General features: G+C 34.7%; 1 protein-coding gene across 1 annotated transcript in view; it reads left to right on the forward strand.

The window, feature by feature from the left end:
* Window positions 1–18,404, forward strand: part of DCN (decorin) — a 37,953-nt gene that overhangs the window by 8,384 nt on the left and 11,165 nt on the right. The window contains exon 3 of the mRNA XM_040557638.1: window positions 11,684–11,796. Coding sequence (XP_040413572.1) covers window positions 11,684–11,796 — 113 coding nt within the window. The remainder of the gene's footprint in view (window positions 1–11,683; window positions 11,797–18,404) is intronic.

Genomic DNA, 18,404 nt, shown 5'->3' on the forward strand with positions numbered 1-18,404 from the left:
GAGACTTCACAGAAGGTGAAGATTCCTTCAGCCATCTTGCCATGAGCATCCATGGAGGCTTTGTGGTCTCCAAAAAGTGCAGGAGAGATGAATGTCTGTAATTAAAGTTCAAGCAGTATTACATCTTAAATTGGAGCTTTGCTCACAGCTCAGAATTGCAGGGTTTCTCCAGCTGTAAAGAAGCATGTATTGAAGCTCAGCATGGATGCTGGAGTGTGTATTTGAAAAGTACTTTGAGATCAGCAGGTGAAAAGCTCACAGGTGTGTAAAACATTATTTCAGGGATCCAGTAACATGAGACAGTTTATCTGAATACATAAAATGTCTAAGTTATACTAACTAATAGCCCTTCAACACCTGGATAATGCTAACATGAAAACAGCTAATTTATTAGTTGACAAAAGACAATTTACCTTGCATAAATTCTTCCAAAAATAACTGAACACCCATTTTCTGATCATATCTCTGATAGGGAACCTCTTCTCTCCTTTTAAAGGAAATTAGCTCCTTTGGGACATACCTTGATTTGAACTTCCATTGTCAACACAAAATATTCTTAAAGAAAAATAATACTTACCTTATTGGTGATCAGTATCAGTCATTTTATGAGTCCAAGAAAATAGATGGAAAAACAGAAACTGTTGAGTACTTCAGCTTTTAAATCTCTACCATTACCATCCTCTCTAAACCATAATCTTTATAGCTAAATGTTTAGTTCAAAATCTGATGGCTTTCTAAAAGTGCAATTAGAAAAAAACATGAATGACCAGATTATCTTAAATGACCAGATATTAAAAATATAATTTTAAAGTAAATGTTCTTGTTAACTTACGTTTCACTTGTTGAGCTTTTAGGTTAAGTTATTAAGCTATGTGTGATAAAACTAAAGGATGAAGAAGTCAACTGACGATAGGAACATTGTTTTTCAATAAATTTGCCATGGTTATAAAAATTTTACTATCTATTCAGTTTACATACTGTTCTGGGTCTGCGTTGGACGTTAAAGAAACCATGAAAGAAAGCCCTATGCTCAGTAAATCTGGAAACAATTATTAAATTAAGAAGAAAATAATTAGAAAACACTCTTGAAAAGCTGTCAAGAAGAAAAATATTGGCTAGATGTAGACTGATCTATACTTATAAAATAGCTTTCTCCACTGTAAGAACAAAAGACAAGCCTTGTAATAAACCACCAGTTTTACTACCTGAATTCTTGATGTTCCAGTTCCCATTGATAGACATGATTCTGGGTGAAAGTTAGTTCACTCCAAATACATCCTCTCTTTATTTGTTGCCTGCTCCAAGGTAACTGTTACCACCTCTGTGTGTTTGTTTGCTGTTTTTGTTTTGTTTCTAGATTTATTCACTTGTTTTAGACTAGAAAATAACATTTAAGAAAGCATAGTGGCAGGAATGAAAATCCTGAGTGCCAAATGCAAGTGGTACAAGAAGTGACTGTTTTCTGGTTCATAATAGAACAAGGTTTCATTTCCAAAATAGCCCACAGTACAAATAAGTAACTAATAGCTAAAAAAAAGTGAGTCAACTGTTAAGTCATTACAGAACATGGCGGGTAACTGAAGCACTTCAATCATACTAAATAATCACTACTGACATCTACTAATGTTATGGACATCTACAATATTTGTATTACATTCTCAACATCTTTATATGTTGTAGTATTTGGTAACAGATATTATTGTTTAGAAACTGTTTATATTTTCAAAACACAAAACCTGTGCTATTCACTTGCTAAAGACTCCCTGCTAAGTCTTAGAAAGAGCTAGGGAGTCCAAAGGCTCCTTCCCAGAGTTCACTGAGAACCCTCAGCCAGTAGGGATGTGACCTAGGAATTTGAGTCCTACCTGAAGCCACCAATGATAATAGCAAGAAACCATCAATACCAGCCTCCAGCTACTCAGGAAAAATGTTTTTACAGAGTTCAGTTATCATGGTATTTAGAAAAGTTTCTATTTTTAAGTGTATCTTTAAAACATCTTCCTAACCCAGGTTTGAGAGTATCATTTCTAACCCTTATTTATCAACTTTGGATTCACTGGTCTGTGTTTTACTTTATCCATGTCCTGGATCTACCATGTTACAGGGAAAAAATATATATTTTTTTTCTGAATATATTTTTGTCTTTTCATAAAGTTCAGGTCAAATAATATGTGCTTTACAATGCATTGTACATTCTTTTGAAACTTACTTCTGTTTTACATACTTGTCCTGACTAACAGTAATAGCAAATGCTAGAATTCTGTTGTATTATGTTTAAAGGTTCGTTCATGCAGAGCATTATTGTCTAGAAAAGGAAAGGAAAATACTAGGAAAAGAAAACAGGTAGAGCAAAAATTTCTTCTTGGCTTCTCAGCCAGGAAAGTGATGGAAACAGTGAACACAGTCACACAGGGGCCTTTAAAACCAAGGACCATTCCCACAAATGTGTGTGTGGGGGGAAGGTGTTGTGGGTTTTGTTCTTTGTTTTGTATGTGTTTGTTTGGTTGGATGGTTTGTTTTCTGGGTGGCTTTTTTGTTGTTGTAGGGTTTTTGTTTGTTTGTTTGTTTTTGTGTAGTATTTTTCAGCTCATGGGATTGATGGCCTTGAACAGGTCTGTACACCATTGTCAACAGGGTTACATTTGCTATACATGCAATCATACGGTACGGTAGACTTCTCAGGCATTCTATAAAGAATGAAAAAAGTGAAAAACAACATTTAAAGATTCTGTGTGTACTCTCTGTGCATGCTCTTAGGTGAGAAGACTCCTAGGAGGATATCCCATACTAGCCTGCTGTTCATTTCCTGGAAACTATTTGGAGTGCTACAAAAATCTGTTAAGGAGAGGATGTTGGCAGTTTTTATTTCAATATGAAAAGTAACGTAATAAATATGAAATAATATAAAAGCAGTGAAAACTAGAAGCCCACCTAATTTCATGGTAACTTTAGGGATTTAATGGTAAAACAAATGGACAGATTATTTCTAGAAATGTTACAGCATTACAGACATGCAAATATAAATGAATTTACAGCCTGGTTCTGTAATATGTCATCACAATTGACATGTGCAATAGGTCATCCTAGAAACAGCTTCTGCTGCATCATCTGCATCACCTAAAATATGAAAGCCCAGCATAGCCTCAGTTTCCATGCTAGAGCATTTTCACTTTGGACATAGCATTCAAGCTAATCACTACAAACATTCAAGTTAAACACTAAGTCTAGAAGCTCATTTTCCAATAAATATTTTCCCTTCTACTGCTCCAATGTGGGCCTCAGACACTAAATTGACTCTCAATGAATTCATATTTTAGGGTAACATGGAAGAAGAGTGTTTGTACTGGTGCAATAGACACTCTCTCAAAACAAAACAAACAAACAAAAAAACACCTCTGTCCAAGAAATGTAGGAGCAAAGACATAAGTGAGTTAGCCAAACAAGACTAAAGGACTGTTATCATTCATCTATAATGTCTTTTCTTTCCATAAATTCAATTAGGATTTCCACACCTTCAAACTGAGGAGATCATATTAATTCCTCACCACTGGAAATAAAAATGGAAAAAAATAAAAATAAAAAGGGGGGGGGGGGGGGGGAAGAGGGGTAACAGTGCTAATAATGTTTGTATAGTGGCAGCAGCAGAGAAAATTTAAAAAATACAGTGTGCTAAATACAAGAATAAAATGAAAGAGAAGAAAACCAATGGAAGAAAAACAGGAAGGCAGACAAAATAGGAAAGATTTAAGGAGGAGGGTATGAACATGAAAGGGAAAATCTCACTTTTTCAAGGGAAGCCATAAAAGAAATGTTTAAAAAAGGAGACCTATAGTAAGTTTCAGATACAGGTGAGGAAAAACGAAAAAGGAACTTAAGATAGGAATCTAATGAAAATCTTGCAGCTTTCAGGGTCAGGGGCTAAAATTTCTCTTCTTTATTCTCTCACTCTATGGTGGAGATCTTATATCATATGGACTGGAAGAGATTACTGTTTCAGATGACCTGGAGGAAGTCTATCACTAAATAACCAATAAAATAAACGAGTAACATAAGCAAAATGACAAAGAGTCACTAGAATATATATAACGTAATCTGGTAGAAAGGGGGAACTAACAGCTCTGCAGGCTCCCTAATTCTTTCAGGAAATTCTCTCAACATTTATTTAAATGTTACTCACCATGTTCAGACATATTCATGGTGGCTCTCTTCCCTTGCTTGCATGAAAGGAAGTTGAAAGCAATCCTAAAACATTTATGAAAAATGCTCACATCCCTAAAATACCAGTAACAAACCTCTGCCCTCAGATCATGATAAAACTAGAGCTGTGCAATGACTATGTGGTGAGAAAAGGAAAGTGTAAGTTTACTGGAAAGCACAGGAGATCCCACCAAACCACTCTTTATGGCTACACCTTTGGGTTAGTGCTATTTCTGGTAAATCACAAAGTAAAGATTTAGAGTGGTAGACTTAGATTTGTATCTATTGCCTGCTGCTTAAACCGTGAAACAGGCAAATATCAAATATCCAAAGGTTCATTCAAAATTTAATGTTAGAAATTTCCCCAATCATTGGAATACTCTCTTCTGAATACTGTGAATATTCATAAGAAATATATGTTTCACCTCAGTGCACGAATAGTCATAGATAGTACATCTGCATTGCATCCACATTGATTAAAGCCATGATGCATACCATAGTGACAGATTGCATGAATCACACAGGACTGTTGCTGTTCTCTGATAGAATGTTTTATGTCAGTAACCATGACAGTGGGAATTGTAATGTTGGCAATTCTAGCAGTTACTTCAGAAATCTCACGATATTTGATTCTTTATATAAGGTCTTCATCCCTGAAGACTCATGATTGTTTCAAAAATATTCAAAAATATTTTTCTTCCTTTCTAAAATAAATCTGTCCTTCCTGATAAAGTATATATCTTCCAGACCTTTGAAATTAAGTCAGTTAGAAAGAACACAGAAATGGTATTTGCTTGATTTTAAGGTTTAAGAATATCATTACTTTTTTTTTTTTTTATTTTTTTTTTTGAGACAGGAGGCTGAATCTAGTACCAGAAATGTGACTATCACAGAAAAATAATTCATCAAATTTATAGCTTACAATATCTGTTATATTTTGAAATATGTGGTCACTACACAGACTGAGTGGAAATGGAAGTGAGCAGATAAGTTATGCATTCATTTTAAAACCTTTCCTTGGGTTTTTACAATTATTAACACTATCATAATGGAATTGCACAGTTGATCATAATGATCATAATGTCTTTTTTTTTTTTTTTTTTTTTTTTCCTGTGTTCCTCACTCTGTTCTGGAAAACAATGTTGTGAAAGTTTGGGAAAACAAACAAACAAAAAACCAGTGTAGTAGTATACCAGTTGGTCTACTTTTGTGAAAAGCCATCTCAGCAGGGAATGGAGTTCATTTTCTCATTCTTTCCAATGGGAAGGGTCAGAGGTATACAAAAATAATATGTGATGAAAATGATGAAAAGTCCCAAATGGATCTTAATGGAACATGAATCTTATAGACTGAAGAGCAGGAAGAATATCTGAAGAATGGTTGTCACCTTTAAGATGTATTTTAAGAGTTTCATGGATTCCAGTGGAAACTGTGTTGTTCTTTTTTGTTGTTGTTTCTTAAATCTTTAAGAATAATCACCTGAGAAAAAACAATTCTCCAATTCTTCAGGCTTTTTTTTTTTTTAATTAAAATATTCCCATTAGTACTGATGATTTCATAATAAGAAAAGGAAAGGTAAAGAACAGACTTTTCATTTGAAAGTGGGAGGGAGAAGGAGGTTGTGGGTACTCCTCTGTAAAGAAAGACAATTGTTTCTTATTTTTATAGTTGGTAGGATGCAAATTGTGAAACCACTCCTATTTTCAAATCCCACACAATAGAGAACAAATTCCAGTAAATACTGAAGTACACAGACTGGGAAAGTTTCAGTGAACTCTTCTAATTTGAAGCATTCAACACTATGCTAAGTTCCCTGCCATCCTTCCAGAAAGCTGTCCTTGAGTCCTGTTATTTTCCCTGACTAAGTCTCCTGAACCCGTGAGTTTGCCATTCACCCCATTCATCCCAGAGTCCACACAGCCCACTGCTGAGACGAGGCAGAGCTGGGCTTTGAGCAGGGGAGAACACATAGCAGAGGAAGCACAGGCAGCTGCTGGAGAGGCTGCCCGCACCGGGAGAGCAGCCGCTGATGACCACGTCTGGGAATTACATGTAACTCAGCCCAAATTCTTCAGCTGGCAGCAGCTGTTAGTGAAAACTAAAGGAGACTTGAAAAGAGCCCCATTTTATGGCCCCTATGATAATAATCGTGAGTGTTGCAATGCAATAACACATGTATCTAAGCTACAGCATTCAGATCTCCCTCTGCCTTTTGACCCCTTCTCCTCAGCTGGGAAAGGGATTGTTTATTCAGGGGAATAAGCCCCATCCCTGTTTGTTGTAAACTGGACAGGAGGGAAAATATCTATCTATCTATCTATCTATCTATCTATCTATCTATCTTTATTTATTTATTTATTTATTTATTTATTTATTTATTTAATAGACCAGGCTCTGCTGCTTTAAGTTCTTTGTAATTGGCACCAGTCACATATTTCTTATTTTGACTATGTGGTCTCAGCGTTGCAAGGATACAGTTCCCAGGGAAGTGTCCTCATCTCTGGGCTACAGACTCAGACTCCCTTTTGCTTCATCTCTCTCACTAGCCCCATAAATCTTGCATTCCTTTTCTGCATAGTTGTATGGCTTCAGCAGAAATGTGGCTTCATGCCACGTTGTAGACTCTCAGTTCTGAGAAACTGGAGCAGTGAACTGAAGCCCCTTCGTAGACAGGAGGTTTCAAATGCCACCCTTCACATTTTGGGGGTTAAAAAATTCCACAGCCACTTGATCACAGCTCCTGCAGCTGAGCAGGTAATTCCCTAAGCTGCAAAAGTTATGAAGCTTGCCTTGTATACCAAAATCCCTAATCCCCCTTAGTCCTCATAATATTCCCAAATCCTTGCTACATCTCCTACACCTGTTTGGCTGGCTAAATGGCAGCATATGTGAGTTGGGCTGGTGTATCACTACACAGGAGATGACTAGCCACAGATTGCTGCTCTCTCAGGGACTCAATAAGGGCTGAATTATACCAGCTTCACTATATCATTAGTTTGGCTCATTTGTGCTTAGTTTCTGGTCTCATAAAATCTCCAGACCCATCAGACTTCTGTCCTTTCCAAGTGGAGAGGCAATCACAGATAAGCAGCCAGACATTGCAATAGCGTTAATCTAATTTATTTAAGAAATAATGAGAAAATAATGAGAAAATACTACACATCACATAGGTAGGATCCCACTGAGACAAGCCTGATTTCTGCAAGGTTACCTTCATTTCCGTCCTCCCACTATGGAGGGATTCCTGGTCGTGATAACCTCTCTCTACTGAACGTCTTCTAGTTGACTGTAGATGAGCCTTTCCATCACAGTACTTCCAAAAGTGAGTGTGGGTTCTTGTTGTCTATGTGAAAGAAATCCATTGATGATCCAGCTTTGCTAGGCATCCCTCTAATACGTTTGATCATATTATATTAGCTATTCCAGAAATCTGTGATGTAGTTACTAGTGTAAGAATAAGTTACGAATAGGAAAGAATAGGAAACCTTCTGCTGGGAAAATAAAAGTACAACTGATCCTGAGCAACAAGGGAAGTGTTTCAAGCTCATTTACTTGTTTCTTATTATTGTTGTCTAGTATATTGTACTCTTTATGTATTGTCACATCCATGCATGTTTACACACATACATGTATGCTGGTGGGAATCGCTAAGTGCTAGGGGTTGATGATGTAGGACAGAAGAAAATTTCTATTTGTTGTAATCTGCAGAGAATGACACTGATCTGGCACATATTGCAGGAATGGATATTTGTTTAGCTTCTGTAAGTAAGACATGATTTCTCTTGGAGAACTATTTTAGTGCAAATGGCAATAGTTTTCTCACTAAAGATAAGAACTCTTCCGTTAAGTCCCTTATGTTTCCAGAATATTTAGGCTTTTAATTTCAGTGTAAGCAAGCATTTTGTAAGGGTGGGGCTATACCTTTTCTGCTCATTCATGAATTTTTTAATGCATTTAACAACTTAAATAATAACTGATCTAGTTTTATTCAATCAAAATTAATAAAACAATATGCATTTTCAATTTAACAGATAGAAAGGCAGAAATATCTAAATCTTTAGTCAGTTCTATGTTAATCTTAGAAACCAGAGGCCTGAAATATTTCCAGAGAACTGAATACCAAACTCTATATCACTGAGTATTCACATAAAAAGTCAGACTGCTATGAAAGATTGCCATATAGCTTTCTTTTTTTGTATTCGCAAGCTTAAATGTATATTAAAAAAAAAAAAAAAAAGCTGAAATAGTTGTGTAAACTGTTTTTAAAATGTTTAAGAAGTGACTCAATTGGTATTTTCCTGTACCAGTTCCTCTGTCAGTTGACATTACATAAATTTCGCAGGAAGGCATTAGTAGGTGGACAGAGTCACACTACAACAGGTTTTCAGAAGTATATGGGCATTAAGTCATGGGAAATAAGTAATAAGTACAGCCCACAATTCCCCTCTAAATTCTTCTGTCTTCCAGCCAGAAGAATCCAAGAATCATCCCGGGCAATGGTAATTCTAATTTAAGATTCAAGAGCCATTTTAGCTTCTAGTGGGATTGCAGTTTTCTAGATTCATTTCAAATTCTGTCATGCTGTCATGTTAGACTCCCCCATTCATGTGCACTGCTTATATACTGACCTGTTATGACTAGAAAGACTTGAAGGATTGCTCCTCAGACAACAAAACTCCAGAGAAGAGACTGGCTTCATGAGCTTGCAGGTCCAGGATAAATGTAGAATACAAGTAGAAGTGCTGTTGTAGTGCAAACCAATGTAGATGGGGCAAGCGGTGAAACACTTGGATCCAGTCGACAAGTTAAACACAGTTTAATCCTGAATTATTAGTTGATGATTTTATAAGACAGTGTCCAGATCCACCCATTTACAAACTGTTGTGTCACTGGAGAGCTCTATTTGATATAGCTGTTAGTTGGTGGGTGTACTATACTGCTTAATATTAATGTAACATCTCTATGGCACCTGAGGTGCATCCTGTACTCCTATATACAATGCATGATACTTTGCTCTCCATATGTTCAAAACTCAGACAAGCCAAGGAAAAATCATATACCATGGTTTCAGTTCAGCTGTTTTCTAAATCATTTTTAGAAATGGCTTCAGGAAACACATAACAGAATATACATGAGATAGGTAATAAAACAAGTTCAGTATTTTAAGGGATGGCAATTATATTCCTTGTATGCAGAGCTAATAATTGCATTGTACCTCCTAGATTTTAGTACAATAAGCTTTTATAAATCACTGTTCACAAAGGGTTATCTGATTATAGTTGTCTTACTATAATATGAACCACCATTTAACTTCATTGCTCTGTGAAATTATCAGTTCTACCTCATTCACAGAAAATGCTTGAGCTTGTAGAATCTGACATGTGAGGCTTGAAGAGTACAGCTGGAAATTTAATTTGAAGTTTAGTTTAGTCTCTAGCAAATTATCCCTTCAATGGCAATCCAAGTATTCTTACAAAGCATGTTTCAAGGGCATTCTGTAACGTACAGCTATATAGCTCTCATGTACACCGGTTTCTGTCACAAGAAACTTAAAATTACTTATTAAAATTAACTTAAATGACTAATACTAGTCTTTTTAATATAAATGTACTAACAACCACAACATAGTAATATTAATTTGTATCCAAATAATTCAACTAATTTTTGCATTTATATGTGAAAAATACTATAAAAGTTGCTGGACTCTGAAAACTTCTCATAACAAAATTATGACCTTAAACAAACAGTGCTTTTGGGAGAGAATTTTTAGTTGCTGACATCACTGCTGTCTGCAGAGTACAGAAATTTTCCAAACACAACATGCAAATTATATGGTATTATGTTTTCTTATATATGTGGAGCTCTAGCCCCACATTTCTGAAAATAATTAGGGTTTTGCAACTGCCTTTAGTAAAAATGAACTTCATGCCTAAATGAGAAAAAAAATATTTTAGTAATATGAAGAACCTTAATCTGTATCATCTATTCATGCTCTGAAAATCAGTAAGGTGAATAGGATGAGATACGAGGTTTGGCTCTTGTCATTTTATGTACAGTACATACTTTTACTTATTCATCTGGAACTGGAAGATTCTGCATTTTAAAACTTTTGGGTTCTGATGGGATTAAAAATTAGCCAGGTTAATCTATATTGTACTCAGTTTTAATAAATATCAGACTCATATATTTTAATACTTGTTTAGCTAATGCTTGAGAACTTCAGGGCTGGGGGGGAGATAAATTTGGAAGAGTGGCTAGGATGTTTTTAAATTCAGAAACCAACTTTTTACAATGTCAGAACAACAGAATGTGTTCTACACAGAGTACTATCATCAGTTAAAGCTAAGTGTAAAAGAAGCACTTTTCAAAAGTTTAGGTCTGCTACACCCATATTAAGATAACTTAAGAAGGCTTGTTTTCAGGATTTGTTGGTGACACTGGTGATACTTACAGATAAATCTTTTCAAGAGAGTTTGAGTATACATTCAGAAATATTTATTTAAACCTTTATTGTTAAAAAGTCTATTCTTCCTGAAAAAAAAATCTGTTAGATGCCCATATTGAGACTTTATTAATGACTATAAATTATTCCTACTAGCCATTCATTTAGCATTTCATATTCTGTAAAAATAAAAAAAATAAATAAAAATAAAAATAAAAGACTAGTTAGGAAAGAACATTTTAATTTTTTGGTAAATCAGAATGACTATAAAAGATTTGCTGTATTCCAAGTCACAGTACGAAAGCAAAGCTGGGTAAAGTGAGTGTTATTTAACACTAAATAATTTCATTTCCATTACTTCATTGGACTTACATATCAGCTATTCAGAAAATAGTCCCAAAGAGAGTCTTTAATTTAAACTGTCTGATGTTCTTTTGGCAGTTATAGTTAAACCAAGAGATTTGTTCTCCAGAAAACTTGGACATAGTTTCACATAGTTTCAACTGAAAGAAAAGTTTTTTTGTTTGTTTGTTTGTTTGTTTTTTTCATTTAAGGTGGACTTCACTGCAAGTTATTCAGTTATTGTCAAATAAATAATATTTTTCTGGAAATGAATGTAATTAGCCATCATACTTCTTTGAAGAAAAGTTTATTGACTTAAATAGCAGGAAATGCTCTCTGTCCAAAAAATTTAGCACACAGTGAAATTAATAAATGCCATACCTCCTTCTGAAAGCAATTTTTATCCACACAGTTCAGCAGGGTTAAATGTGTTAGAAGTAATTTTGACAAACTCAGTCTTTTCTATAACTTGGAAAAAGGCAGAATGGAAATGTGAATAAATACATTTTAATTTGACATAGCAAAATAAAACTCCCTTTGACACTTTGGAGACAGAAATGTTGTCAAATAAGACTTCATAACATACTTCAGGAAATGAGTTCTAGAAATGTTTACTGGAAGGTAAATAGTACTAAGGAAAGTACTGACCCCTGTTTGAAGTTTCTTTCAAAGTCGATTGTTTATTCTTTTCACTGTTCCTAGGTCTGGAAAGAGTGCCAAAAGATCTTCCCCCTGATACAACTCTGCTGGACTTACAGAACAACAAAATAACTGAAATTAAAGAAGGAGATTTCAAAAACTTGAAGAATCTTCATGTAAGTGTATAGCTGAACTATTACTTGAAAAAAAAAATAAAAAAAAAAAGGATAGAAAAGGTGATTTTGGCCTGGTACCCATGTTTTTAAGGAAAACTGATGAAATGCTCTGTGATCTTCCTCCACCAGCCCTGCCTATTAATTTTCTTTCCTATTTCTCTCCTGTAAACTTTCTTCTCCTGCCATGGAAGTTCCTTGTCTGATTTAATCTCTTTGTACCTGTCTCCCTTCCATTCAGTCTCCTCATGCCCACTGTAACTTTTCTCAACTCTTTACTTATGTTTTCACTCCCTTTGGCACGGTGGTTTGGTTATTTCTAGTAAAAAAGAAAATCGTTCTCAATCTTGCTGCCTCAGTCATTCATTACTGTATGCCTTCCTGTCCCACCTTGGAGCTCAAGGAGTGCTGTATATATTGTTTGTCATCAGTTTTCTTTAATAATTTTATCTCAACCCACCTTTCAAACCAACCTCCTGCCCACTTCACTACAATAAAATTATGTTTTTGCCAATAATCTCCTCTTACCAAAATTCCATCCTCATCCTTCTTTACCTTCCAGTCTCTTCCAACACTACTGACTTCCTTCTCTTTGTTAAAATATTTTCCTTCCCTGGTTTCTACATACCCTTTTTTTCTGGTTCTCTTATTTTCCAAGTTTCCATCAGAAACCTTCCTCTGCTTCCAAATTTTTGTTCTTCTATCAGAGGTCCTCCTCTTTTATTTCTTTGCTTATTATCAACATCTTAAAATTTCATACCTCATAGACTTGTTTTAATTGTGTCAAAATATCTGGCTTTCCAGATTTAAGAAATAATAATAATAATAATAATAATAATAATAATAATACTTTTCTGCCTTGGAAAGTAATGCCCTAACTCAGATATATTTCAAAATGCTGCAGCAGAAATTATTTTTCTAGCCTGTCACCAAGTCACTTTATTCTGTGCATAGTTTCATTTGATCCTTTTTGATTATAAGCGTTATGAATTACTTGACTTCATTTTCTTGGCACTTCACAACCTCTTTCAATTCTATTGTTCCCATTTGCTACCAAGAAGCCAACTCAAAAAAGATTTGAGCAATCACTAGGGATGCAATGACATTCTGTCCAAAATGGAGGGAGCTGCATGAGCAAATCATGATGAGGTTCTTGTCACATAATTTTAGCGACTACTGTATAGATATCCACATCTGATCTAGTTGTGTAGATAGCCTATAGAGTCAGCAAAGAGAAACCGATGTATCTATACCCTATTTCACCTGACTTATTTTGAAGTTTGTATTAGAATGAGATTATTTATGCTGCAAATCTGAGTTTTCAGTTTCTGTGCTTCACTACTAAACAGATTTGGCACGCTAATTCCTTCCCACTTGTTTTGGTTTTCATCCACCTCAAAGAGACATCCTGTATTTTCAATGAGAAAATCTTGTCAGTAGAATGAATCTTTTGAAATCCTTCCTCATGACACTGCATTAAATGAATCAGAGCATAGTATTGCAGATGAAAAGTACTGGCACCAATAACTTCTCCCTACTTGTCACTCAGCTCTGGTCTTTATTATACCTTGTGCTGTGAGTTGAGCACTTGTGAATGATAACTCATTGAGTTAATTCTATAGATGTTCTTTTCCTTATTAGAGCAGATATAATTTAATACTGAATTAAATAGGTAACTCTTCAGGGAAGAAGTCGTTTGTTCATCTTAATCCCCAAACTACCTAGGGCATATTTAGGGACTAGTGGAAATTGTTACAATAGTAATGTAAATTTTAAAAAATGACCTTCAAAGCAATGTGGTTTTCTTGGATATATTCAAGACAGAAAAAGAATCCTCTTGTCTCCTCCCCAACATAATAATTTACCCATGCAGTACATTTAAGTAACTGGGCACCATCTTTATTCTAGGCAGGCATCATTCTCCTTGTGTAAGATCTGGGAATATTTCCCATTTTCCTCCCTCATAATATTATTCAGAGCCATATTGCTTTTAATCAATATAATAAATAAATTTGAGAAACTTTACTGTTGATAGAGGTCCGTTGTCATTTTTTGTTTTAAGGATATGTGTGTGTAATGTAAATGTACATATATCACATATATGCTTTTTAAAATCATATTCCCAAATACACATGGCTTGTGTTTGACCCTGTAATGTTAAAAAGTTTCTAGACTCCTTCTAAATTATGAAACCTTCTTAAACTCTACTAAAGCAGAAAGATTTACATATATTATAGCTATTATTGTTCCAAAGTCTGAAATAATCAGAAACTGCAGTCAATCTCTTGCATAAAGTGACTACTTGTATGTCCATTTAGGGAACAATTCCCTAAATCCCAACTCATACTGGTATTGGAAATAAATAAATAAATAAATAAATAAATAAATAAATAAATAAATAATCCTGCAGACATCACCCACCATAGAACTAATAGTTTTAAAAAAGATTTCCATGAACAAGTTAGTTTGAACCTGAAGTTCAATTTGTACCAAAAGCTAAAGTTAGCAGAAAGGAAAGGATCTACCTATACCTTGTCTGTGGCTTCTCTTTCAATACAAAAATGATTAAATTCATAAATGGAAGAACAAGAGGACTTAACACCTACAAAGATATTCTATGTAAATAATAATAATAAAAAATTTAAGAAGGTCAAAGAGCAGTTAAAATTTGCAGCTATCGAATATGGCAAACAGGTAGAAAAGTATGCAACTAAGGGAATATTTAACTGCAAGCAATAAATACCTGCAAAGGAAGACAACCAGAAATCATTAGTCAACAGTTGTGGTGTACCTGATATTTTTGTAGTTTTCAATTAATCCAGGAAAATTTGACTAAACTATTAAAGTTGTACTACAAAAACTGAATGAGACTTCATACTATTAAAAAATGAAACATGAAATATACTTTTAATCAGAGGACTCAGGAGAAAAGTGAAAAATAAAAAAATAGAAGACAGCCCATTTTAGAGCCAAGGACACAGTTTTACAGTTTCAGAAAATTGTCTGATACTGTGTAAAAGATTTGCCTATTTAGACTTGTGGCAAAAGAGTTACAGAGATGCTATTGGAAAAGGCAGAAGATACCTTTTTATACAACTGTCAGAATTTTCCAGCCAAGCTGAGACTTCTGGATAAAATACAGTACTTTAACCCCATAGACATATTTGTAGCAATATCTAGTGGAAAAAATAGTGGACAGAATGTTTCATGCCCTCATTTCTTTTTTTTCTTTCTTTTTTTTTTTTTTTTTTTTTGTTTTGCTCTGTTTTTAACCAAAAGAAGACTCCCTATGGAAGGACAACCATCTAGATTAACTGAGGAAAAGTCTAAGAACATCTTCCAGAAATATAGAAAAATTCCTAATAGATCAAAAAATATTAATGAAAGAACACAGTTTTCTGACGATTCATTACAGCTTCAGTTCCCATTCCCAGTCATAATCAAATGAGAAGTTAAGTAAACTTACTGCTCTACAAATCACAGAATGAAGATTCAGTAGCCACCAGCTTACTGTAAAAAACAGTCAGAAATATCTGCCCAGGTTCTTCCTGTGAACTCGATTCCCACTATCATCTAGAGCAGATATTTTTAACAGAACTGAGACACTTCTCCTCTTTCCAGCTTAGAGAATCTGTAGGCCTCTTACAATTATTCTAAGGAAATAAAATAATAATAATAATAATAACAACAATAATGATGATGATAATAATAATAATAATAATGAAGGATGTTGATCTTTGTGAAATGCAACACTCCCTTAGATGTCCTATTTCCTCAGACTCTCCTTTACATTATGCTGAACACACGATGAGATTTTCCACTAAAACAGCAATGTGCAACACATAACATGCATGTAAAACCTTATTTTTTTTTCATCTCTAGAGGACAAAGAACTTTTTGTGTGAGCAAAATAGCAGGAAAAAATAGTTTGACATCCTCAAAATTTTAGAGAGATTCAGAATGTTAAACTAAAGGAAAAAAAAATAGAATAAAGCAGTAAAATGAACAAGTAATTTATGATAAAATGAATGACCTAAATGTTTGCCCAGGCTGACAAGGGCAGTGTTTTCTGGCTCTAGAATGCTAGAGCATAAGGATTATTTTTGTTGGAGCAGTAAAATGTAGAGCCAGCAGTTCTCTGGTCATCTGTGCAAGTCACATTACACAACACTTACTAGTGACGGCTCAAACTCAGTGCAAACTAGATCTACACCAGGCTCCTCAGCTTGCTGAGATTACTCAACAGGCTTCTGTGGATGTGATCAAACTGTTTTCCCCAGCCTTCTTTCCTCTAGGAAAGCCTTCTTTCCTCAAGTGGCAGGCTTGTTTCAATGCCTTGCTGTCTCCTTCTTCACAGTTCATCCATCTCTTCCATCTGCTTTCTATGTCATCCATTTTTCCTTGCCTTTCCTAGTTATGTCCACTTGATCCACTTTACTAAAGCCTACAAAAGAGCTTAAGTAACAACATAAAAAGAATCATTGCACCATCATTTTTTTTTTTTTTTTTTTTTGATACATTTAGCCTTCTTCTGTCTTAACTCTGTACATCTTGGGCCATTCAGAAGATAAGACATCTGGAATTCCATTCAGAGACCTCCTTCGATTCAGGGCCTCTTGGTTGTTTCAAGTTTACTGATCTTTACTATTGATAAAATGAATTTAAAAATGAATGCTTATTTTGTAAAATTCTATCTTCTGGTAAAACATAATTAGAGAAGGATGTAAAGTTCTTTTGGACTTGTTGTTTTTATTTTATTTTATTTTATTTTATTTTATTTTATTTTATTTTATTTTATTTTATTTCAGTCTGTTTGATTTGGTTTGGTTTGTTTGGTTGGTTGTTTTTTGTCTGCTTGTTTTTGTTTCCCCTACATGTGCACATTCATTCCTAATAATTCGGCAAAACTTGACTATATGTTCAGGATATGAATATGTCTTAATAACTGAAACCATAAGAAAAAAAAAAAAAGACCAAATTTATTATTATTTTTATTTGGACACCTGATTCCTCAGCTTACAATTCTTAAGGCATTACTGTACATAGCAGCACTATAATAAAACAACAGGTTAATAATATAATACATAACCCAGGAAATTAAAAAAAATTCCATTGGGTCAGCAGATTGATTTTTCAGTTTAAACCCTGAAGGCCACATGCATCATTAAAGATTTGATGTTAGGTAAGAGTACCATCTCCAGCTGGCAAAACAGATGTATCAGCATGTATTATGCTTGATAATAATTTGCTGATTGTTTTACAGTTCATTTCAGCTTTTGGCAAGGCTTTCACTTCAAGCTGTTCTAAACCAAGAAGGGCAGATGTAAGGGTGCAAAAGGCACAGAACAGTTCCCTGAGATTCTCACATAATAAAGTTGTACCAAAAGATACAGTATCCCTCTTCCCACCCCCAGCCAGGGCAAAAATTGCACATTTTGATAACACCAGAAGAACAATGCTACATGACTGCCACACGCACACTCTGCAGTTTGTCAGGGTGTATTTTGACAAGAGCATGCTAACAAGTGTTCCAAAATCTTTGTGAACTGTGAGTTCTCCATTTTGTTTAGGGAGTAAGTATTTGAAGCAGAAACCAGACCAAAGGGAGATAAATATCCATGCTCCTATGGACTTTAAATGAGCAGTATTCATACAGTCTTTTTTTCATATTTTTTTTTTGCTATTTTTTTCTATTTTGTTGTAGTTGTTATTGTTACTACAATAGTTACTACTAGAAGTAGTTCAGTAAAAATTAAAGTATCTTTGGAACAAAGCTTTTTTACTTCTCTGAGCACTGTGTATATTGCAGATCAGGATGAAGTAGTCTATAGGTATTACTACATTGCAATATATAGTAATGAACCTAACAGAGTCAATGTTTATACTGTAAGAGCTGAATAAGAGCTGCAAAAGCTATGTTATACGTATCATGCTATATATCCATTTTCCTATCCATAGGATAAGAGTATGAGCTGTCTGAGCCCAACTATATGGTGTCTTTAATACTTCGTGTATTTGTGCCTCTTTATTTTCTTGCCTCTTTTCTTGCCTATGGCTAAGTATCTCAAAACCCATATCAAGTCACAATGAAAGCTGTGCATGCTGAAAGTCTTGTATTTTTGGATTTTAGTGATATTCTTCAGTGTTGTTGGTGTCATGTCCCCCACCCCCCCACCCCCCCTTTATTTATTTTTTTTTAAAGAATCATCTTTATTCCCTCCACTAAGAAAAGGAAGCATGGAAGAAGATAGATTAAAAAAAAATAAAAATCAATTCCTGTGGCTCTATTCAAGTATTACCCTAAGCTGTCACATTTCTTAGGTCTACCAAATTGTTCCATACTAGCAGCATTGCAAGTGCTAGCTATGGTTCAAGCACTTTCAGAACTTTCAGATTGACTCTCATTTGAACCTCTGAGAATTGCTTGCCCTGCACAAAATTAGTATATGGAGCTGTCCTTTAGCAAGATGAATATAATAATGTCCCATCATGCCATCTGGGCTATATTCAGGAAACTTAGTCCATGTGGCATTTTTTTTTTGTCTAACATCCCTTCCTCAATAACATTGCCTGCAGATGTTTTCCCTCAGATTTTCTTCTCTAGTTCCTGT

This window comes from Cygnus olor, chromosome 1 (genome assembly GCF_009769625.2).
Source record: "Cygnus olor isolate bCygOlo1 chromosome 1, bCygOlo1.pri.v2, whole genome shotgun sequence".
In the NCBI taxonomy this organism is placed as follows: domain Eukaryota; kingdom Metazoa; phylum Chordata; class Aves; order Anseriformes; family Anatidae; genus Cygnus; species Cygnus olor.